The 24,713-nt window shown below is 40.5% G+C and overlaps 1 protein-coding gene across 1 annotated transcript in view; it reads left to right on the forward strand.

The window, feature by feature from the left end:
- Positions 1–24,713, forward strand: part of LOC130073537 (NACHT, LRR and PYD domains-containing protein 3-like) — a 57,133-nt gene that overhangs the window by 22,520 nt on the left and 9,900 nt on the right. The window contains exons 7-8 of the mRNA XM_056239008.1: positions 677–850; positions 9,406–9,579. Coding sequence (XP_056094983.1) covers positions 677–850; positions 9,406–9,579 — 348 coding nt within the window. The remainder of the gene's footprint in view (positions 1–676; positions 851–9,405; positions 9,580–24,713) is intronic.

Genomic DNA, 24,713 nt, shown 5'->3' on the forward strand with positions numbered 1-24,713 from the left:
GGATACTGAACAGTGCAGGGGAAGTGAAATTCTCTTTTTCTTGTCCCTTCCTAATATATATATATATAGAGAGGGGGGGGGGGGCGCACACACACACACACACAAACACACACACACACACACACACACACACACACACACACACACACACACACACACACTCCAAGAGTTTAACCCTTCCATTGCTGTGTGCATTTGGCCTGCATTAAAGGATGAGAACTGTATTAGTCCTGGTCTCTTCTTAACAAGTTTGATTAATAAAGATAAGTCATAGATCCGTTTATTTGGTTTGATAATTAGATTAATAAAAATATAAAAAAAGACCTTGAGATAAAAAATGTCCTCATGCAAAAGATAACTTTGCACTAATTTTAAAGTGAACTATGACATTCAATGGCATGAAATCCATTTAAATGATCTCATGGATGTGGCTGTTGTGGTTCACAGTCATAGTGGCACCATCTGCTGCAGTAAATGTGGCGTATTCAGGCGACTTTGATGTGGTTCTTTTACATTTACTGTGTTTCATTCATATTGCCCGTCATGCACAGTTGTCCTAAAGGCAGCGGGGGGGCGGTGCCACCGGCTTGGGCCCGTCATTGCTGCTTGCAACTATATTTTTATTGTTATGTTTATCTCTGGATATAGGCTTAATGTGTGTCATTGTTCTCTACAGGTTGTATGATTGTGGAATCACAGATGAAAGTTGTGTTGCTCTGGCTTCAGCTCTGAGATCAAACCCCTCACACCTGAGATCTCTGGATCTGTCTGACAATAAACTAGGAGACTCAGGAGTGAAGCTGTTCTCTGCTGTACTGGAGGATCCTCACTGTAAACTGGAGAGACTGTGGTAAGATCATCTCTATCATAAAGACTCTGAGTGAATAAGTAATAATATGTAAATAGTGTATACAATATATCTTTGGCGTAAGCCCCATCCGGTGGTGCAGCGACAGATTCCTGCTTGAATCGTCAGATCCTGCCGGCGGTAGAAGACAACGGTGAGGAGTCTCCCTGAAGAGGAACATTTACATCTCACTATATTATTATTCCCCAAAGAAAGTAAAACTAACAGTTAAATAAACCGGACAAACTACAAACCAGACAACAGATGCAGGATACAGTGAAGGGTTTTTAAAGCACAAATGTTTGGTGTAAATCGACTTGCCTTGTAATGCTTGTACAAACAGACCACATTTACATGTACATTTAGTCATTTAGCAGACGCTTTTATCCAAAACGACTTACAACTGAGGACTAAAGCAAGCGAGTCATCGTAAAGAGGCAAGAACAACGCAAGAAGTGCTTAAAATACAAAGTTCAGGCATTGCTCAGAGTAGGAAAAAAACAGACAAGGGAGTATTTAAAGGAGAAGGAAAGGTTTTTTATTTATTTTATTTTTAATTTTTATTTATGTTAAGTGCTCCCAAAAGAGATGAGTTCTCAGTTGTCTTTTGAATGCTGTCAGTGATTCTGCATTCCGGATGAGGGTGGGGAGATCGTTCCACCAGCATGGAGCCGTGAATGAGAATGTTCTGGAGAGTGATTTAGTGCCTCGCTGTGACGGTACCACGAGCCGTCGCTCAGTGACCGATCGTAGGCTTATGGTAGAGGTGTAGACTTGTAGGATTGAGTGAAAGTAGGACGGAGCTCAGTCTGTGGTAGATCTGTAAGCAAGCGTCAAAGCCTTGAACTTGATGCGAGCAGCGAGTGGTAGCCAGTGCAGAGAGATGAACAGAGGAGTGACGTGGGCCCTTTTGGGCTCGTTGAAGACAAGACGAGCTGCAGCATTCTGGATCATTTGTAGAGGTTTAGTTGCACATGATGGAAGTCCAGCCAGAAGAGCATTGCAGTAATCAAGCCTAGAAATGACCAGGGCCTGGACGAGAAGTTGTGATGCATGCTCCGTTAGGAAAGGCCTGATCTTCCTGATGTTATCCATTGCAAACCTGCATGATCGAGCTGTCTTCGTAATGTGGTCTGTGAGGGACAGCTGGTCATCAAATATTACTCGAGAAGCTCAGTCTTTGCCAGGTTGAGCTGCAGGTGATGCTCTTTCACCCATGCCGAGATGTCCGCCAGACAGCTTGAGATACGTGCAGCTACTGTGGGATCATCTGGTTGAAATGAGAGGTGGAGCTGGGTGTCATCAGCATAGCAATGGTAAGAGAAACCATGTGCCTGTATGATGGGTCCCAGTGATGTGGTGTAAATGGAGAAGAGAAGCGGTCCAAGCACTGAACCCTGGGGAACCCCTGTGGTCAGTTGATGTGCTTTGGATACCTCGCCTCTCCATGCGACCCTGAAGGACCTACCTGTGAGATAGGACTCAAACCAGTGGAGGGAAGTTCCTTTGATGCCCAGTGATGAGAGGGTGGACAGAAGGATCTGATGATTCACAGTGTCGACGGCAGCAGAAAGATCCAGCAGGATGAGAACTGAAGATTTGGAAGCAGCTTTTGCGATCCGCAGTGCTTCGGTGACTGACAGTAGTGCAGTCTCGGTTGAATGTCTTTTCTTGAAGCCAGATTGGTTGACATCCAGCTGGTTGGTCAGAGACAGGAAAGATGATACTTGGTTGAAAGCAACTCGTTCAAGTGTTTTTGCAATGAATAGTAGGAGAGAGACAGGTCTGTAATTCTCTAAAAGTGATGTGTTTAATGTGTTTTTTTTAGCAGTGGAGTTACCCGAGCCTGCTTGAATGCTGTAGGGAAAATGCCAGTGTGGAGGGATGAGTTGATGATGTGTGTGAGGGCTGGTAGAAGTGTGAAAGAGATGGCTTGTAGAAGTTGTGGGAGGATGGGGTCTAGAGGGCAGGTGGTAGGATGACTGGAGAGAAGAAGTTTAGATACTTCTTCCTCGGTTAGTGAAGAGAAGGTAAAGGGAAGGTTTTTGGTAGTGGGAGAGGATGGTCTGGGTTCCTGTGTGTGTGGAGCTGAGAACCAGTGGCGGTTCTAGCCCATTTCAACTGGGGGGGCCAAGCTGGGGCCAGTTGTACTGTTAGAGGGGCCAGTTACATTTAGACCTTATTGTTGTCATATCATTTTCTGCACTGCTGCAGGCATTAAAAGGCAAAATACCGTGTTTATAATCATTCAACAATGTATTTGCATTTCCATTATATTTTTACATTTGCATTACATATTCAGTATTAGTCACAGTAACTTTAATAGACATGATGTCCTTCTTTCTCTTCATTTTGAGAACTATAGAGCAAAAGCAATGGGGACCAAGAAGCTTATTAATTCATTTACTGAAAATAACTGACTTGATATGTCTGACCGTTTACAGGGTTCCTGCACACTTTTTAAAGTCAAATTTAAGGCTTTTTAAGACCTAAAGAAATCAAAATTAATACCGTACATTAGGGGTGTGCAATATTGACAAAAATATATTTCAATATTTTCAACATTTTGTTAATAATTAGATAATATTTTACTGATTGTGTTTTTGCACTGGTGCCATGGCTGGTTTAGGCCTGTTGTTGACAGCTGACTCACGAATATATTAATATTTTTCATATTCTATGCAGTGGTCAGTTCACAGCAGTGACAGAAATACATTTTTTAATTAAGGGGCAATATTTGCCACCTTAAATTGATTTCCAGGGGCATTTTCACCTATATATGGACATTTTTTCTAAACTTATTTAGAGTTATGCATCACCTTTTATGTCAAATACTAACATTCAAATTATACAGTAATTATATACTTATTTATACAATAATACTTAATTATACAATAATTATACAGTACCACTGTTACCAGTCAAATTAATTAATTCAATCAAAATCCATCTTTGCAGTGCAGAGGTGACACAGAAGTGGCATTAATATATTTACACTCCATTTACAATTGCATTAATAAAGCTATGAGATTTTTTTTAAATCAATATTTAAATATGAAATTATTTCTAATTTTAACGTTTTAATTAAAGGATACTTTAAATATGAAACTAAAACCGGCAGTAGGCGGCGGCAAGTCCCTGTAAGAGGGATTCATTCATTCAAACGATTCGGCTGATTTATTCGGGAAAGAAGCAAGTGATTCGTTCAAAACGCGGATTTCAGTCAATAAATCATCGCTGTGTAGCATTGAGACTCACTACGGTTTCATTATGAAATTCTAGTCGGCGAAATAAAGGGAAAACAAACAATATTGACAATATTGTGTCTAAAAAGTAACTCCCAATGTTAACTTATTGTTAATTTAACTGTTGTATAACATAAATATCACAGTTGCAATTGTGCACGGGAAAACGGCACTCTTGCTGATGTGATATTCTAATATAAGAACATAATATGATATAAATATAAGACAAAAACTAATTTGGGGACATAGCCTATATGAACTGCACACAGCAGTGAAAGGACGATAGACAAATGCTATGTCAGCTCACAGTGCCTCGTACATAGTTAAAACAATGATTACAATATCATAATAGACAATACACATCGCACACCCCATACGCACATAAAGAATGAACTTACAACTGAACTGACATTTACCAACTTTCTCCTTCTCTCCTCTCTCGCGTGCAGGAGACAGGCGTTATTCTGCCGCGATTCCCGCGAATGTGATGCGAATTGTCACGTGAAAATGCAAATCCACAAAGATAGAAAAATAAAAAATAATACGCATACAACGATAGCAAAAAACAGTTTTGTAAAAATTATTTCAAACTCCACATTTAGGGGGGCCACAAGGGGGGCCAAGCTTTTTGTCACAGGGGCACTGCCCCCCCCCCCCCCCCCCCCCCCGGCCTCCCTCTAGAACCGCCACTGGCTACCATAGATATCAGTGTTTATATTTTAACTTTAAACTTTTATCCCAGTACTTCTATGACCATTTGAAATGTTGTATTAGAAATAATGATACTATTATTATAAAGACCGTCTGACGTCTCTGCTTCTCTGTGCTATATTTGTGTTTTTATCTGCATCAAACTGCTACTCGCTTCTGGTTTATGATCGCCAGTTACTTCTGGATATTCGAGACTCTTTTGTGGCCACATATAACCCAGAGTCAAAAAGCTCTGTGGCTGGATCAGAATACTGCTCTCCAAACTCTACCTGGGATATTCCAGAATATCAGCGCAGTTGGCCTAATGGGGTTCCCCGCAGAAAGCGCCGCAGGAGTGCTGGTTGGCGTCTGCTTGATCCACCTGTTCGCTGGCTTCGGACAGTTCTCCCGGATTCTCCTTCGACAATCCCCTGCTACCCTTTTATCCGTGTTCGTCGTGGTGGAGCTACTCTAGAGAATCTTCGTTTTTTGAATAGAGTCCTCTCTCCCGCGGTCTCTGACTCGGTATCACCTTCCAAGATGTCTCTGATTAATGCTCGGTCGCTAGTCAATAAGACGTTCATTTTAAATGACTTTTTCACTACCCACACATTGGATTCTATGTGCATCACAGAAACTTGGATGAAGGTTGGTGATTTAAGTCCTTTTGCTGAGTTGATTCCGGAAGGCTGCACATTCTTTAACTCTCCCCGCTCTTCTGGCCGCAGAGGTGGTCTAGCGGTAATTTTAAGAAACAGTTTTAGCAGCTACTGTCACTCTGTTCTGTTTATATTCTACAGTACCCTTCCTCCTACAAGATCGCACATTTCATCTATTGTACATTGGACTCGTTCCTTTTCTCCCTGTTTCCATGATGAATTCACTAACTCCTTTAATGAGGTGTGTCTGTCTCGGTCCATGGAGTCACCCTTACCCGACTTGGATGCTGAAGAACATCTTAGTCTGCTTAATATTGTATGCTCTGAGGTTTGAAATAGCACTGCTCCTTTAAAAGCTAAGAAGTCAAAACCTAAGGCTGAACCATGGCTTAAGGATAGTCAAGTCAAGTCAAGTCATCTTCATTTATATAGCGCTTTTAACAATGGAGATTGTTTCAAAGCAGCTTTACAGAGACAAACATACAATTTACGGTAACAGAGATTGTTTTGGCTTTATATCGATTTTGAATAATGTTATTTTCGGCTAAAGTTGGTTTTGATTGATTCACTTCCAGCAAAATTATCATTTGTTATTACATTAGGGGCCACTAAGACGACGGCGTTCTCTCTAAACAGACTTTAAACGCGAACCTGTGACCTGATGGCGTTCACATGCGCATTAAAAATTGATTCTATAGTTACATTCGTTTGAATATGTGTGCGCAGGTTTGTAATTTCTCTACAAACCATGCCTAAACAAACTACTTGTCTTGCCTATAAATTTGATACCGAATTTTATTTTATCACTTCGGGGTACGCAAACCGGATTTTCAACAACGCTTTATCTGTAGAGTGGGAAAGGGATCCTCCATAGGGAGAGGATAGTTGACACTTCAGCACTGCATTGTCATCGGGTCCAGGCGAATATCCTTCGTCAGATCTGGATACGGCCTGGATACCATCCGCGCTCTGAGGCGAGCATGTAGAAGAGCAGAACGTAAATGGAAAAGTGATAAGTTACAAATTTCTTATGAAATGCTGAAACACTCCCTCAGTGCTTTTCAGAAAGCTATGATATCTGCTAAGTCTAAGTATTTTTCTAATTTAATTTTTAAAAAAATCATCATAGTTCAAAAGCCTTATTTTCTGTGTTAAAGTCTGCTCTCAATCCTCCTATAATTGTGATTTCAAATCCTTCAGTATCATTATGTGAAGGTTTCTCAAGGTTTTTCTGTGAGAAGATCTCCTCTCTAAGATCTCAGTTGCTAATGTCTCGCCTGAACTGGGCTGTTCTTCAGCCATATGGAGTGTCTTTGACCCTATTTCTCTTCTATCTCTCAGAGAAATTGTTGATCATTTGAAACCTTCCTTCTGCTCTCTTGATGTTCTTTCTCCCCGTATCTTGAAACAAACTTTTGATTCGTTTGGACCATGTTTGGTGTCTCTTATGAATACATTCTTGAGTACAGGGACTATCCCTGATATATTAAAAGAAGCTACTGTTACACCTCTGCTCAAGAAACCCTCACTCGATGTTAGGGATTTTAATAATTTTCGACCTATTTCGACCCTTCCTTTTATTACAAAAGCATTGGAGAAAACGGTTCTCAATCAACTCCAGTCTTATCTTAACTCAAATCAAATTCTTGAAACTTTCCAGTCTGGTTTGAAGCCTCTGCACAGCACCGAGTCTGCTCTACTAAGGGTTTCTAATGATATATTGTTAGCGACTGACGCTGGTGACTCTGTGATCTTATCACTGTTAGACTTAAGGCCATTGCACATTGAGTCCGAAATTTTCGTATGCGTTTTTTCGTGCTTGTCAGCCTAAAAATTCGTCACGCACAGAAACCTTGCACACTGAGTCCGATGCGTATTTATTAAACCTTTGCGGAAAAAAACGCAAAAATACAAAATGGATTCGTCAAGCAGTGAGGATGATTTTGTTGCCCTCTCTCTTAAAAAAGAGAAAAGGAAAGAGGATATATTGGGTCCATAAAATCCTGAGATTGCGCCGAGAGGAAGGAGTTACAACTCCTTATTAAGGAGTTTCGAAATTATCCCGAGCAATTCAAAATTTAAACAGTCTTTTTGCATTTACAGACATTAGAACAAAGCACAAGAATAAAAAACTTAGGCTACTCACAATTCTCAGCTAGATCGGTCGCTCCTCAAAATGAAAATAAACCAGCACATGTTCTGAGGTAAATGTCCCAGGATTACTGCTCACAGTCAGCCTCGCAAGAAGAAAAGGTACATAAATCTGATGATTAAATTTGTTGTGGTATCGCGTTTATGAGGGGCGTTGACACGTTTGCATGTGTCGCTTCAGATCATTTGCGTCTGAATAGCGCGCGCTGTCCGTGGGCGTGTCACATTAGCAGAATAATGAGCTGAGAGAACGATAATGAGATCGGCTGACACCTCTCTCTTTTTTTATAGATTACATAAACAGAGAATATTTATTTTAGTTTTGAATTAGATATTTTAATAGTACAAACTTAAATGATCATAAAGATATATTGCTCATGCTTGGGTGAATAGTATTCGCTGAGTTTTGTTTAAGTTTAGCGATGTGCTCCAGAAAAAAGGTTAACGGAGATGGAGAGACAGAAAGCACATCCTGTTTATTTTCTTTATTTTACAAAAGCACAATACGTTTTATTTCGATTGTAAGTGGGCACATAAAAAAATAAACATTCAACAGTTTATTTTTTTATATTTCTTAAGTGTGTATGACCAAAATTGACAGAGTATTTTAAGTCTATTTTCCTGCTATGTGAAAAAAATCGAGCAAAACGCGCCTGCGCGTTTGTCAACCCCAGAGGGTTAAAGAATAGAGGGGACAGAGCCTTTGCGATTACTGGCCCTAGGCTGTGGAACAGCCTTCCGGTTTACATTAGAGCTGCTCAATCTTTAACTGTTTTTAAATTCTCTCTTAAAACCTATTTTTTTCTTTATCTTTTAATTCATTGTGAGCTTCTGTCATGAGTGTGTGGTTTGTCCTTGTTCTTTATCTTGTGTATTGTTCAGCACTTTGGTCAGCCCTGTTTGCTGTTTTTAAATGTGCTATATAAATAAATTCAAACTTTAAACTTGAAACTTGAACAAGTGTGGCTAACTTCTGCCAACATAGTCTATAAAGAAGGACAAAAATAATGCAATTTAATTTGAATCAATATCGATTCTGGAATAAATAAAAAATATATATATATTTTAAAATCTTAAACAAAAAAATTGCGATAGGTGAATCGTTTTTTTTTCTTCCAGCCCTAACACGCATACACACACACACATTCCTTAAAATGTTTACAAATACATTAAACACACACACACACACACACACACTCAGTAAAAATAATAAATAATAATAATAATTTGTTACATTTATTTAGCGCTTTTTCTGAGACCTCAAAGCGCTTTACATACAAGGGGGGAATCTCCTCATCTACCACCAATGTGCAGCTCCACCTGGATGATGCGACGGCAGCCATATTGCGCCAGTACGCCCACCACACACCAGCTTACTGGTGGAGAGCAGACAGTGATGAAGCCAATCAGTATGTGGGGGATGATTAGGAGGCCATGATAGACAGAGGCCAAGGGGCAAATTTGGCCAGGATGCTGGGGTTACACCCCTACTCTTTATCGAAGAACATCCTGGGATTTTTAATGACCACAGAGAGTCAGGACCTCGGTTTAACGTCACATCTGAAGGACGGGCTCAGTCACACACTTGTTGGGTTTCCAAGTTTTATGGGGACTTTCCATAGAAATAATGATTTTTATACTGTAAAACTGTGTATTATATCCCCTAATCCTAACTGGTGTATTTTAACAATGTGAACTAATGAGTATTTTATATATTTATTTTATATATTTCATATTGACAGCATTATGTTGTTATTTTATTGTTATGTCTATCTCTGGATATAGGCTTAATGTGTGTCATTGTTCTCTACAGGTTGAGTGATTGTGGATTCACAGATGAAGGTTGTGTTGCTCTGGCTTCAGCTCTGAGATCAAACCCCTCACACCTGAGATCTCTGGATCTGTCTACGAATAAACCAGGAGACTCAGGAGTGAAGCTGTTCTCTGCTGTACTGGAGGATCCTCACTGTAAACTGGAGAGACTGTGGTAAGATCATCTCTACCATAAAGACTCTGAGTGAATAAGTATTAATATGTAGATAGTGTATACAATAAATGTGTGGCGACTTCCTGCTTGAACCGTCAGATCCTGGCGGCGGTAGAAGACAGCGGTGAAGAGTCTCCCTGAAGAGAAACATTTATATCTCACTATATTATCATCCCCTAAAGAAGTAAAACTAACAGTTAAATAAACCGGATGAACTACAAACTAGACAACAGATGCAAGATACAGTGAAGAGGGTTTTTAAAGCACAAATGTTTGGTGTAAATCAACTTGCTGTCACAGTTCTGTCACCCTTGTCTGGGTTTTCTCTTGGCTTAGTGACAGAGCTGTGATACTCCCGGTTTGTCATGTGTTTGTGTTTAGTCTGGTCTGTTGATGTTGTTTCCTTGTGCCATGTGCTCTCCTGTCAATTGTCAAACCCCTCCCATCTTGTTATCTCGTTATTGTTTAATTTCCCCCACCTGCCTGCCTCGTTACCCTCTTATGTTTGTTCCCCTATTTAATCTCCCTGTTTTTGCAGTCCCAGACCTAATCTAATGATCGGATGTAAAAATGAAGAACAGAGAGAGCGGGCTGGAAGGATTAAAGAAATTGGGAGGTTTAAAGTAATAAGTACAAGTCAAACTGAAAAAGGAAACATGTGGAGTAAGGGAGTGATATGGGGGGTACCAGTCGGGGTTACAATAGAGGAAATTAAAGCAAATCTTAAAGGAGGATATCTAAAAGGTGATCGAAGGATGCAGATAACTCGGGAGGGAATGAGGAAGGACAGTGAGCTTGTGATTCTGGAGTTTGAGGAGGAAGTGCTCCCAAAAAATGTAACACTAGGTTTTCTGAGTTATAGTGTAAGAGAGAATGTTCCAAAGCCAATGAGGTGTTATAACTGTCAAAGGTTTGGACATACAGCAATAACATGTAAAGGCAGAAGAAAGTGTGCAAGATGTGGAGAAGATCATGAGTATGGTCACTGTAATCACGAGCAACTAAAGTGTTGTAATTGTGGGGGTAGTCATAGAGTGGCTTACGGTGGATGTGAGGTGATGAGAAGGGAAATGAAAGTACAACGAGCTAAAATTCAAAATAATATCTCATATGCAGAAGCTGTGAAAATGGTTAGTAAGAGTGATGAAAGAAACAGAGTTGTAACACAAAATACAAAAGTACCAGACCAGGCAAAGGAGGGGATAGTAATGGTTGATCTAAAGAAGTTAGTCACTTTCATAGCAGGGGTGATAAATGGAGGTTAAATCTAAAATGGAGAGAATACAAATAATTGTAAAAGCAGCAGTGTATCACCTAGATATCAGGGCGCAGACATGGGAGGAGGTGAGGAATAAGCTAAGCAGTCAAGCAAGCCAGGAGCAAGTAGGGACTGGATAGTATTAATAATGGTCCTCTTGCTACAATAGAATGTTAGGAGCTTGATGGCCAATGGACAGGAACTTAAAAAGTATATTGATGATCTTCCCAATAAACCAGACATTATTTGTGTACAGGAAACTTGGTTGAGACCAAATTTAGAATTCAGGTTAGATGGAAATGCCTCTCTAAGGTGTGATAGGGAAGATGGAGTATTGGGAGGATGTGCTACATTTATTGGAGACGTTATTTCATTCAGAGAAGTGAGTGTAGGGGGGAAATAACAAGAATATGTTAGTGTAGCGATATGGACGAATGAGGGAGAGTGTGTAATTATAAAATTATTATAATCCTTGTAGGAAATTAGAGTTGGGGCAGATAACACAAATAGTAGGGTTGGATGGTAACAAGGGGGTAGTGTGTGGTGACTTTAATGCACATAGTACTTTATGGGGAGGAATAAGAACAGATGCAAAAAGGGTGAGGTTATAGAAGAATTGCTAGAAGAGAGAAACATGGTTTGTTTAAATGATGGGAGAGGGACTAGAATAGATGTGCATACAGGGAACATCTCAGCATTAGATTTAACTTTAGTTTCTAGGAATTTAGCGGGAATATGTGAGTGGGATCTATCTGAAGATTCATCGGTAGGTAGTGATCATTTTCCAGTATGGTGTAGTGTTTTATTGGAAACAAATAAGGATCAAAGGGAATTAGTGGGGAAGTGGATATTTAGTAGTGCAAAATGGGAAAGATTTAAATATATGTGTGAAATAGAAATGGACAAAATAGATCTAAATGAGGAAATAGAAGAGATTGATAAAAGTATTAGAACAACAATACTACAAGTTGCCAAAGAATCGATTCCTAAAAGCAAAGGGAAAATGAAAAGAAAGGCAGTTCCCTGGTGGACAGATGAATGTGGGAAAATAGTAAAAGAAAGGAATAAAGCACTCAAAGTATAAAGAAGAACCCATAATTTTCATAATTTGATTAAATATAAAGAAACACAAGCAAAGGTTAGGAAAATTATACGAAAAGCAAAAAAGCAAAGCTGGCAGACTTTCTGTAACAAAATTGGTAGAGCAACACCTGTTGGAGATGTGTGGAACATGATTAAGTGTATGCGAGGAATTAGAAGGGAATGGAAGTATCCAATATTGAAGATGGGGGAGGAAGCAGCAGTGTCTGACCAGGAGAAGGCAGAGATGATAGCGAAGGCATTTACTCTTATTCATAGTTCCGATAACTTAACGGAGGAGGGCAAGAGAGGACGGACAATGACAAGATTAGCATATGGACATTTACTTGAAAGAAGGGAGGATAGTAACAGTATAATGAATGCGGCAATTACAATGGAAGAAATAAGAAGGGCAATAAAAGGATCTGGATTAACATCTCCAGACAAAGACGATATCTGTTATGTAATAATTGAACATTTAGGTGTTTTAGCATCTACAAAGTTGGGGTTTTATAATAAAGTATGGGATTTAGGGAAATTGCCAGCTGGGTGGAAAGAAGCAGTAATTATTCCTATCAGGAAACCAGGGAAAGATTTGTCAAGCCCAATGAATTATAGACCAATAGCACTTACGTCACATGTAGGAAAGATAATGGAAAGGATCATTACAGATAGATTATCCTTTTATATGGAAAGAAGAGGATTTTTATCACCTCATCAGAGTGGGTTTAGGAGGGGTAGAGGAACGATGGATCCTATTATGTGTTTGGAAACAGAGATAAGGAAAGCTCAAGTTAATAAAGAATCTGTAATAGCAGTGTTCTTTGATGTAGAAAAAGCCTACGATATGGTTTGGAAGGAGGGAGTAATAATAAAATTAAAAATGATAGGAATAGCACGTAGGACATATAATTTGATTAAGGGATTCTTGGATGAAAGAATTATTCAACTAAAAATTGGGACAGATGTTTCAAGAAGATACATGGTAGAGAATGGTACTCCTCAGGGCAGTGTTATTAGCCCTAAACTCTGTTCCATAATGATTAATGATGTTTTTTCACAAGTGCAAGGGGATATCGGACAGTCACTGTTTGCTGATGATGGAGCCTTATGAAAAAGGGGAAGGAACATTAATCATATTAAAGGTTCTCTAAGCGATCCTGGGTGACGTCACTTCTTGTTGACGTTCGAACTATTGTCAAACAAAACGGAGGCTAGCTAGACCCTCCCTCCTCCTCATCCGCACACTAACCCCCCAAACCACACCCCCAAACCCTTCTTGTCGGTCATTGGCTGGAACAGTTTGTTATGTTTTGGGGAGCGGGTCGCTGCAGTTTGTTTTTGGTGCTGTTTGTGAAGCATGGGCTGTCTACAGAGATCGCGTTTCTTTACAGTGTGTTCAGGGGACAGGCAGCCAGCGGATAGTGAGGAGATGTTTGCTGTATGTGACAAAAAATGTTTTGGCCTAAAAAACACATGACATCGCTTAGAGCACCTTTAAAGGTAAAATACAAGAGGCAATTAACCATGGGGATGAGTCAGTCACTGTCAATGAGCAGGTAAATCATACTCCTGATGAAACCAATGAAAATAAAACTGATCAGCACTCTGAAAAAGTTAGTGACTGCTTTAGTGAACCTAGGTTGTCTGGTTGTGTCGATAACTCTGTGGTCCCCATTAGGGCTGTTGGAACGAATTCCGAAATTCGAATATAATTCGAATATTAAAAAAATCAATACTATTCGAATGCTCAAGTTACTATTCGAATATTGTTTTTTTTATGTATATATATATTTTTTTTTTATACCGTAAAACTTCAAATAATAGCCGAGTCCCAAATAGACGCCGTCTCTTTTACGCCTGGTGTGGCTGCAGGTTTGGGTAAATAAAGGCCGGTCTCAAATAGAGGCCGGGTCTGTTTTTTAGTTTCAGGTTGTATTTAATCCTCTAAAACCCGTGCGATTGTCTGCTTTTTGGCGGTCGCCAACGCAAATGTTTGTCCCGCGAAAGCCTTTTTTGATCGATGTAGACTAGAATGACTGCTGCGCCTGACAGGGCGCATAACGAGCAGAGAGAGAGAGAGCCCCGGCCGCGCGCGCGCACTCTCACGTCTTCAAACACGAGCGCTGTCTTGGCCTCTCTCCCTCGCGCATATTAATCAAAATCAATTGACACGATACTAGTAAAAGGTCGGAAGTTTCACGTGGAGCATTTGGATATTTTTAGAGATTAGAGACTCTAGGCCTCAATGAACAACATCTCAACACTAAATTATAAAGGCCTGTCTCATATAGACGCCTGTCTCAAATACAAGCCGGTGCAGTTCGACGATTTGGGAAAATAAAAGCCCGGGCTACTATTTGAAGTTTTACGATATGCAATCTTGCCTTTCTCGCCACCTTGGCTTACACACATGTGAAAATGAAATGCTTTTGTTTCGTCTGATGAACAATAAAGTTTTTGAATCGTAACACAATTGTGCACGTTATCCACGCTGTATCATCATAACAATACTGTCAAAAATGGTAAATGTTCAACAATGTAAAAAAGCGCCCGTGAAGCGCAAATATCTCGGTGAAAACTCAACGGATTTGGCGAGCACCGAACTCGTTGGAACCGCCTAGTCGAACTGAAAAGAACGATATAAGTTTCAGAATTTTTGGTGGTGTTTTAGCAGAGATATTAGCCGAAAACCATCGGTAGCGCTTCAACCATATTCAGCACGAATAAAATGTTAATTGTAATGTTAGATGTCCCTCTAGTGGACAGAACGTGTAACAACAACCACATGCTATAGTGGCATTGGTGATCCATAAGCCTGAGTAATGTCGTAAATATTAATAATAGGATGAATTTGAGCATTTAATATTCGAATATTATTCGAATATTAAATAAAATAAGGAATGGAATTCGAATAGTATTATAGAGGAAGATTGACAGCCCTAGTCCCCATTGTTACTGATGTATTGAGTGAAAATTTTGCTGGTGATCGTGTAGAAAAACAGGATGGTGCAGAAGCTGCTGTTGCTGACAACGCTAGGGTTTCTGAGCACTTTGGAGAACAAGTGGATTTTGAGGGAGCGACGAATTTGATGGATTCACAAATACTAGATAACTTGTCGCATAATGATTCTAGAGATGGTTTGGAAAATGATGGACACTCTCTTTTTGATTCTAATAGTGAATACTCAGATAGTTGCGAGACAGCATTGATGCAACCTCCCAGGCAGGGGCAGACTGGCCATCTATGTGATCTGGAGAATGGTAGCCAGCCCACCACCCGCCACACACACAGTCATCACCTGTTTTTTTCCCCCACTAATCTGTTTCACACTCCAGTACTGTAGGTGGCAGCAATGCACCTTTAACTTGGATGCCAGCTGCACTGGCCGTGGCCGCTAAGTAAGGAGAAAAAGAAGTGGAAGCGGATGAAGAAACCAACAGCAAAGACGTTAGATAGAAGCATAGAAACAAACAAACAATATGCATTACGCAGCCGCGGGTAAAAAAACGGAAAGAAAAGGGTGGGGCTGAGAAGGCGAGAGAGAAAAAAATGCGTAATTTAGATACTGAAGCCGCTAAATGTCGCAAACTAACTGAAATATTTAGCAGCACAGCCAGCAGCAGCACCACCTCACAGTTAAATATTAGCAGCAGACCCAGCAGTGAAGAAGTGAGCCAGACAGCTCTGCAGCAACATGCCACCACCAGTGATGATGAGGGACAGAAAGATGAGCGGGTTCCACAGGCAGATACAGGGCAAGTAAGTATGGAACATGAGAGGAGAAAGAGAGTTACTTGCTAGGGATGATGTTAGGAAGTGATAGTCAGCTTGCTACATTTTTAATGATAACAGTAGTTAAAACAGCTAAACTTCAACATTTTAGCTGTAAAATGCCACATGCAGTAGCTAATATTAAGAAATACACTCACCTAAAGGATTATTATGAACACCATACTAACACTGTGTTTGACCCCCTTTCGCCTTCAGAACTGCCTTAATTCTACGTGGCATTGATTCAACAAGGTGCTGAAAGCATTCTTTAGAAATGTTGGCCCATATTGATCGGATAGCATCTTGCAGTTGATGGAGATTTGTGGGATGCACATCCAGGGCACGAAGCTCCCGTTCCACCACATCCCAAAGATGCTCTATTGGGTTGAGATCTGGTGACTGTGGGGGCCATTTTAGTACAGTGAACTCATTGTCATGTTCAAGAAACCAATTTGAAATGATTCGAGCTTTGTGACATGGTGCATTATCCTGCTGGAAGTAGCCATCAGAGGATGGGTACATAGTGGCCATAAAGGGATGGACATGGTCAGAAACAATGCTCAGGTAGGCCGTGGCATTTAAACGATGCCCAATTGGCACTAAGGGGCCTAAAGTGTGCCAAGAAAACATCCCCCACACCATTACACCACCACCACCAGCCTGCACAGTGGTAACAAGGCATGATGGATCCATGTTCTCATTCTGTTTACGCCAAATTCTGACTCTACCATCTGAATGTCTCAGCAGAAATCGAGACTCATCAGACCAGGCAACATTTTTCCAGTCTTCAACTGTCCAATTTTGGTGAGCTCTTGCAAATTGTAGCCTCTTTTTCCTATTTGTAGTGGAGATGAGTGCTACCCGGTGGGGTCTTCTGCTGTTGTAGCCCATCCGCCTCAAGGTTGTGCGTGTTGTGGCTTCACAAATGCTTTGCTGCATACCTCGGTTGTAACGAGTGGTTATTTCAGTCAAAGTTGCTCTTCTATCAGCTTGAATCAGTCGGCCCATTCTCCTCTGACCTTTAGCATCAACAAGGCATTTTCGCCCACAGGACTGCCGCATACTGGATGTTTTTCCCTTTTCACGCCATTCTTTGTAAACCCTAGAAATGGTTGTGCGTGAAAATCCCAGTAACTGAGCAGATTGTGAAATACTCAGACCCGTCTGGCACCAACAACCATGCCACGCTCAATATTTCTTAAATAACCTTTCTTTTCCATTGTGACATTCAGTTTGGAGTTCAGGAGATTGTCTTGACCAGGACCACACCCCTAAATGCATTGAAGCAACTGCCATGTGATTGGTTGATTAGATAATTGCATTAATGAGAAATTGTACAGGTGTTCCTAATAATCCTTTAGGTGAGTGTATGTTGTGCTTTTACTTTTAAAAATGTTGGTAACGTTACAGTTAATGCTTACAAACTTTGAAGATTTTGTATACAGAAGTTATATTTGTAATGGTTTATTTTCATTTAGATATGGTCTTATTATTTGTGCAGTAAGATTAATTACTGAATACATTAATTAAGATTATTAAGTAATAAATTCATTTTAAGACAGCATGGAATATAGATTGTATAATATGCTGTTAGCATATTATACAATCTATTCCATGCTATCTTGGAATAAACCCTGTTTTTTATTTTTTTATTCATAATTAAAAGACACAATTAAAGTCTTGTGACACTCATGCCAGGCGGCAGGCGTTATTGATGTTGTTGTCGAGTTTCCGCGCTCCGATTGCTTTGGGCCGGGCCTAGTCAAAGTCCAGGGCCGTTTTTTAGTCCCAGTCCGTCACTGCTCCCAGGGAAGTTCCACTTCTAAAACAAATGTATCCTACTACACAGTTGAACAGTTGAATCATTTTCTTGATTCTACAAAAAATCAACGGAGACCAAAAATTGGAATGTATTTTCCAAATTTAAGGCTTTTCAATGAATCGTGTGCCATTGGCATGAGAAAAGCAACTTTAGAAGAACTTGATAAAAAAAACGTTATTGACTGAAGAAATTCACATGTAATGTAAGAAAAAGAATGAAGACTCGATCTACGAAACACTAGGATAATGATGAGTTTTGTGGTGTTTGTCCTATTGCTCTTTGAATTTCTTTATCTAATCTCCATGACTTCATTTAATATTGGTTCTTTTAATATTAATGGTTGTCGGGGCACTGAGAAGAGAGCTGCATTATTTGATTATTTACAGTTAAAAAAGACAGATATAGTCCTATCACAAGAGACGCAAACGAATGCTCAAAATCAGACACTATGCATGACCGAATGGAAGGGTAGAGCACTGCTTAGTCACAGAGATGCTCACAAGTCTCTGAGCTAGAGTCCAAGTCAAGTCTCAAGTCTCTGAGCTAGAGTCCAAGTCAAGTCTCAAGTCTCTGAGCTAGAGTCCAAGTCAAGTCTCAAGTCTTTGAGCTAGAGTCCAAGTCAAGTCTCAAGTCTCTTGTGGTTATAAGCGTTGCATCACGTACAGCGACCCATCCAGGTTGCTTAGAACACTGCATAACTTTATATAAGGAATTCAAAGCATGTAATATGTTAGGTTACACTTTATTTCGATAGTCCACTTTAGACATTCTACTAACCATGTACATTTTCAACTACATGTCAACTAACTCTCATTAGAGTATTCGTAGACTGTAGTAGACTGTCAGGTTATGATGTGGGTTTGGAGAACAAGTTGACTTGTAGTTGCCAAGTTACTTATAGTCAGTAGAATATCTGTTGGGGAACCAACAAAATAAGATATTATAATACATAATTAGCAGATATTAAGCCTACTAATACTCTAATGAGAGTTAGTTGACATGCAGCTGCAAAGTTACTTATAGTTAGTCGAATGTATAAAGTGGACTATCAAAATAAAGTGGTACCATATGTTATTATGACTCCTTTATCTATTAGTATACAGTATCAGCTTTGATTTTGGTATATAATCAGTGTAAACAGGCTATTGCAACATGACAAAAACACCAAGAATGCTTTACTTTTAGTTAATTTCTTTATTTTGCCTTGTAGCTTGAACATACCAAGACATAAGACCAAATATAGAAAATGATATAACTCACAACACTAAAATTGACACACTCCTATTTAGTGCAAAACATCAGTGTAGCTAAATGCAAATAAACTATTGCGTCCAAATGAAATTAACACTACAGTGCACTTCCAAAACATTCAAATGCTCAAAATCTTTAGTGTAAATGTGAAGCAACTGACCAACTTATGGCATGTAACTTGTTAAGAACAAAATGTTTAGAAATAAAAAAAATCCAAAGGGTGAGATCAGACTGGTTAACCTTCTCTTCTCTTAACACACTAGGTATGGGACACAAAACATTTCTGGCTTCTTCTGGCTGCACTGCCTATGCAACTAATCATAGCTTATATACTGTAAGTCAACACATCCCAGACTCTCAAACCAGTGTAACGTTATAACTAAATGAAACTGTAACGTTACATAAACAACAATAATCCTGTAACCTGTTTGTAGACAACGGGCAGCCAGCGGCACGTAAATGATTAACATTACGTTAACTTAATCGACCACCACAAGTTTGGCAATTAAACAAACGCTCATTCATATTTCATAAGGAAGACAATCGGAGTTAATCTCCCGTAACGTTAGGTAGCTAAAGCAATAAGCAAGCTAACGGTAGATGGTCAATGCTGAGCTAAACATGTTTACTCACCTATCAGGGTGCGTTTTCAGACGCCTGATAAAATTAGATGTAGTTGAGCCAGAATCTTTTATCGTGATACTGCATATTTTGCATTGAGCGCTTCTTTTTAGCGCGTCTTGTTTGAAGTTTTTGAACCCAAAGCTAACGATGAATGGCACAGCAGCGGCCGGTGCAGTCGAACTTTTTTGTTTGTTATCCTCTCATGTGTGGTCGCGCGCGCGCTGCCAGCAATAGGCCACGTAGTACGTGGTTACGTAGGCAGGTTATAGGTAACGGAGGGAGGGGGGTAACAGCGAGCTAATCAGACGTTTCCTAAAAATAAACATTGTTCACGAGTCCCGCAGCTCGAGTCCGAGTCGAGTCTGAAGTCTTTCGAGGACGAGTCTCAAGTCGAGTCTGAAGTCACTGTGTGTGGGACTTAAGTCGCACTCGAGTCCGAGTCTCAAACTCGAGTCCCCATCTCTGCTTAGTCATGGTTCAAACTTAAGCGCAGGTGTTTTAATACTTCTTTCATCACAGGTAAATAGTCAGGCTTTTGTGTCTGAAATAATTTTTGGTCCTATTTTACGAGTGGATATTACTTTAGGAGATTCTAATTTTTCTTTTTTTAATGTTTATGCACCAGACATAGGGAATGAACGTGTATAATTTTTTTTAAAAGTCTCTGAAGCTGTATCAAAATGTTCTCAGGATAAGATTAATGTGTTGGGGGGATTTTAACTGTACTTTAGATCAAGCTGTGGATAGGAATCATGAGGAACCTCATGCTTGTTCGGTTGAAGCACTTAGGTCTTTAATTAATTATCATAGTTTTACTGATTTATGGAGAGACAGTTTTCCAGGGGTTAAGCAGTATACCTGGCTCAAACAGAATTCTAATGAAATATCAGCAGCAAGACTTGATCGGTTTTATGTGAAGGCTAATAACCGGGGGAGTTTTCTTGGTGTCTCTATTTCACCAAACTTCTTGTCTGATTACCACTATATTTATATGACTGTTTCTGTTCCTTGTATTACATTTTATTCTACGTATTGGCATATTAATAATAATTTACTCCAGGATAATTCTTTTATTCATGCTTTTCACTCTTTTTGGAAAGCTTGGAAAGAGGAAAGAGACAGTTCCCTTTTGTTCGGGAAATCCTACGTCTCGTCGGAGGAGTTTCCAACGAATTGGGATCACGCTAGAGATACCAATCGACTTTGAGTGAACTAAAACGAGCCAATTAATATTAGCATGCAAGATTTGCATTCCGCGACCCGCCTACCAGTGCGGGTATAAAGGCGGAAGCAAGCGCATGAACAAACACTTTTTGCTTCGGAGCCGAACGGTGTCCAGTCCTCCGCGAAGGTACAGCAAGCATGGCGACGGGACGAGACGTCTCCGTTCCCTCCTCAGGGAACGAGGGTATACGTAACCGAGACGTTCCCTTTCGTTCGGGAACTCCTACGTCTCGTCGGAGGAGTTTCCAACGAATTGGGATCCCTAATAAAACGCCATGGTGCTGACCCCTTCCAGCGCCCAGCTTACCTCCCCGCATAGCAGTTCCTTACCTTATATGGCGGGAGCTAGCTAGGAAGAATCACACTGCTGTTCCGCAAGACCCGCTCAGTGGATTTTGGATAACACTGGGGAAGCGTGCCCAACCCATAGGAGGGAACGCTGCGGAGCCCCTGCCCGCCCGAAGGGAGGCACTGGAATACACGCATGTACTAAGTAGGGTAGTGAAACATACGGCAGTCCTTGAGGTAGTCCCAGCCCGAGGGGTGGGAGTGTACTCAGCAAGGACGACAGAACGAGTCCGTCGGAGGGAAACACGGTGCTAGCCCGGAGTATAGCTAGAACGTGGAGGAAATGGGTCACCGAAGAGACCACTGTTAAGGCCACCCAGTCTACTAACAACTCCTACGAGAGGTAGTAGACCTGGCGCCAGGCGATCCGCCTCGCCTGGCTCCGGAGGGGTGATAGAGGAACTCACGAGGTTAGCCGTTTGTTGGGGAACCAACAGAGCAAAAGACGCACGAATCCGGCCCATGGGGCGGGAACCAAACTTGCTGATCAGTGCTCTGAGTTGGCAACACTGATTCAGTCTCACGTGCTTCCACGCGTCCACTTGAAATGGATATTACGACACTCATAGATAACAACACATTTCATCCTCTGTTGAACAAGTGTGGCTAACTTCTGTCAACCTCGTCTATAAGCAAGGACAAAAATAATTAAATAAATAAATACATTTTTAAAAAATATTTTAAAATCGTTAAAAGGTGAATTGTTTTTTTTCTCCCAGCCCTAACACACACACACACATTCCTTAAAGTGTTTACAAATACATTAAGCAAACACACACACACACGTTGGGTTTCCATGTTTTATGGGAAATTTCCATAGAAATAATGATTTTTATACTGTAAAACTGTGTATTCTATCCCCTAATCCTAACTGATGTATTTTAACAATGTTGTCTATTTCATATTGTATTTATTTCTTTATCCCCGTAGGGAAATTGTGTTTGCAGCGTACACTCACAAAATATTTGGAAAATTCACATTTGACATATTATTTACAATTTGAATACATAAAAAATAATCTAATTGTAAACCTGATTAAGATATCCAGTCTGGCGTCTATTTATCTGCTACCACTAGAGGGAGGATAATTTAAAAACTTGATTGCTTGGGGAATAAAATACAATTTAAACCTATTTTTAAACATCTAGGGACACAATATCGTCTGTATGATGGTAGTAGTTCAAAAGTATATGATAGAGGGTGCCTCTTATCAATCACAATGATGTTAGCCTTTTTTAACACTCTTCCTTTGTACATACTCTCTATACTCTCTAACTTTGTTCCTAGTAATTTACTTGCTGTTACTACAACCTTCCCCAATGATCGCTTCTGGGCCTCAGTGGCACTACCATACCAGCAGATCACATAAAATGACACAATGCTTTCAATAAAAGCCCCATAAAACATCAACAATGTTCTACTATGGACATTAAAGGACAGTAATTTCTTTAAGAAGTACATTCTCCTTTGAAGCTTTTTACTTACTCAGTCAGACCATACATCCCACTTAAGTTTATTGACCAACATTACACCAAGGCATTTATAATTTGTTACTAACTGTACTTGCTCCCTGTTAATTAACGTAACACCAGGTAACTTTTGCTCTCGGGGTCCCCCTACAGTTGGGAAACAGTATTGTCCTCTAGACCTCTACTACTGTCGTAAACTCTGTTATCCTACATGCACGTGCATTTGTTGACAACCATGATAGCCCTGAACACTGTAGGAGGAGGTCACATGCAGGTGTTCTGCTTGCGTCGCATGTGAAATGTCTTCATCCCAGGTACAGTGGCATATACACTCACCGCCCACTTTATTAGGTACACCTGTCCAACTGCTCGTTAACACTTAATTTCTAAGCAGCCAATCACATGGCGGCAACTCAGTGCATTTAGGCATGTAGACATGGTCAAGACAATCTCCTGCAGTTCAAACCGAGCATCAGTATGGGGAAGAAAGTTGATTTGAGTGACTTTGAACGTGGCATGATTGTTGGTGCCAGAAGGGCTGGTCTGAGTATTTCAGAAACTGCTAATCTACTGGGATTTTCACGCACAACCATCTCTAGGGTTTACAGAGAATGGTCCGAAAAAGAAAAAACATCCAGTGAGCGGCAGTTCTGTGGGCGGAAATGCCTTGTTGATGCCAGAGGTCAGAGGAGAATGGCCAGACTGGTTCGAGCTGATAGAAGGGCAACAGTGACTGAAATAACCACTCGTTACAACCGAGGTATGCAGCAAAGCATTTGTGAAGCCACAACACGCACAACCTTGAGGCGGATGGGCTACAACAGCAGAAGACTCCACCGGGTACCACTCATCTCCACTACAAATAGGAAAAAGAGGCTACAATTTGCAAGAGCTCACCAAAATTGAACAGTTGAAGACTGGAAAAATGTTGCCTGGTCTGATGAGTCTCGATTTCTGTTGAGACATTCAGATGTTAGAGTCAGAATTTGGCGTAAACAGAATGAGAACATGGAACCATCATGCCTTGTTACCACTGTGCAGGCTGGTGGTGGTGGTGTAATGGTGTGGGGGATGTTTTCCTGGCACACTTTAGGCCCCTTAGTGCCAATTGGGCATCGTTTAAATGCCACGGCCTACCTGAGCATTGTTTCTGACCATGTCCATCCCTTTATGGCCACCATGTACCCATCCTCTGATGGCTACTTCCACCATGTCACAAAGCTCTAATCATTTCAAATTGGTTTCTTGAACATGACAATGAGTTCACTGTACTAAAATGGCCTCCACAGTCACCAGATCTCAACCCAATAGAGCATCTTTGGGATGTGGTGGAACGGGAGATTCGCATCATGGATGTGCAGCCGACAAATCTGCGGCAACTGTGTGATGCCATCATGTCAATATGGACCAAACTCCCTGAGGAATGCTTCCAGCACCTTGTTATATCTATGCCACGAAGAATTGAGGCAGTTCTGAAGGCAAAAGGGGGTCCAACCCGTTACTAGCATGGGGTACCTAATAAAGTGGCCGGTGAGTGTATTTCAGCATGTCATATGAATATAATGGGTTTTATTTTTTTTCTAACGACAAATGATCGCGATGATCACGTTTACAAGCCAGCGTCATTATAGTAGCCTAGTCTATTGGTTACCGTTTTACTGAATCTATATGATACTTCAATGCAATGTTTGAGTGGTAGATAATAACCATATATATCGTCAATATTATAATATCAAGCTACCATAAATGAATCTGCCAATTTTACAAATCGATTTGCATTATAGCTTGAGGCAAGACAAATAATCATTACCTGATTCATGAAGATAAACGGAGGATAAGATCAGTAACATAGTCAGGCAGACAAAAAAACACCCCAGCCGACGGGGTGTCATTGGTTGTTGCGTTAAATGTTACCCAGATACAATAGTGCTATTTTCTGATTGGCTAACAACACCAGACGAACAACACCAGAGGAGACGCGCTTGATTCCTGCCGGTTCCACAGTGAGAGCGGCGCGGCCAGAGTTTTGGGCACTGCGGCATATTAAATATATTACAAATAGTTTTTCAGCGTGAGAAATATAATGTGTGGCGGGAGAGCGTGACAGTCACTCATTTCGGTATTTTGTCACGCTCTCCCGCCACACATTATATTTCTCACGCTGAAAAACTATTTGTAATATATTTCACTATATTTCAATGCGTGACACTTGAGAGCCCTGCGATTTTAAGGAAGTGGGGGTGGTGTTGGAAGTGACATATATGCCGTAAAGCAGTCGAATTT

This window comes from Rhinichthys klamathensis, unplaced genomic scaffold, assembly GCF_029890125.1.
Source record: "Rhinichthys klamathensis goyatoka isolate OS25496 unplaced genomic scaffold, OSU_Roscu_1.1 h1tg000550l_1, whole genome shotgun sequence".
In the NCBI taxonomy this organism is placed as follows: Eukaryota; Metazoa; Chordata; class Actinopteri; order Cypriniformes; family Leuciscidae; genus Rhinichthys; species Rhinichthys klamathensis.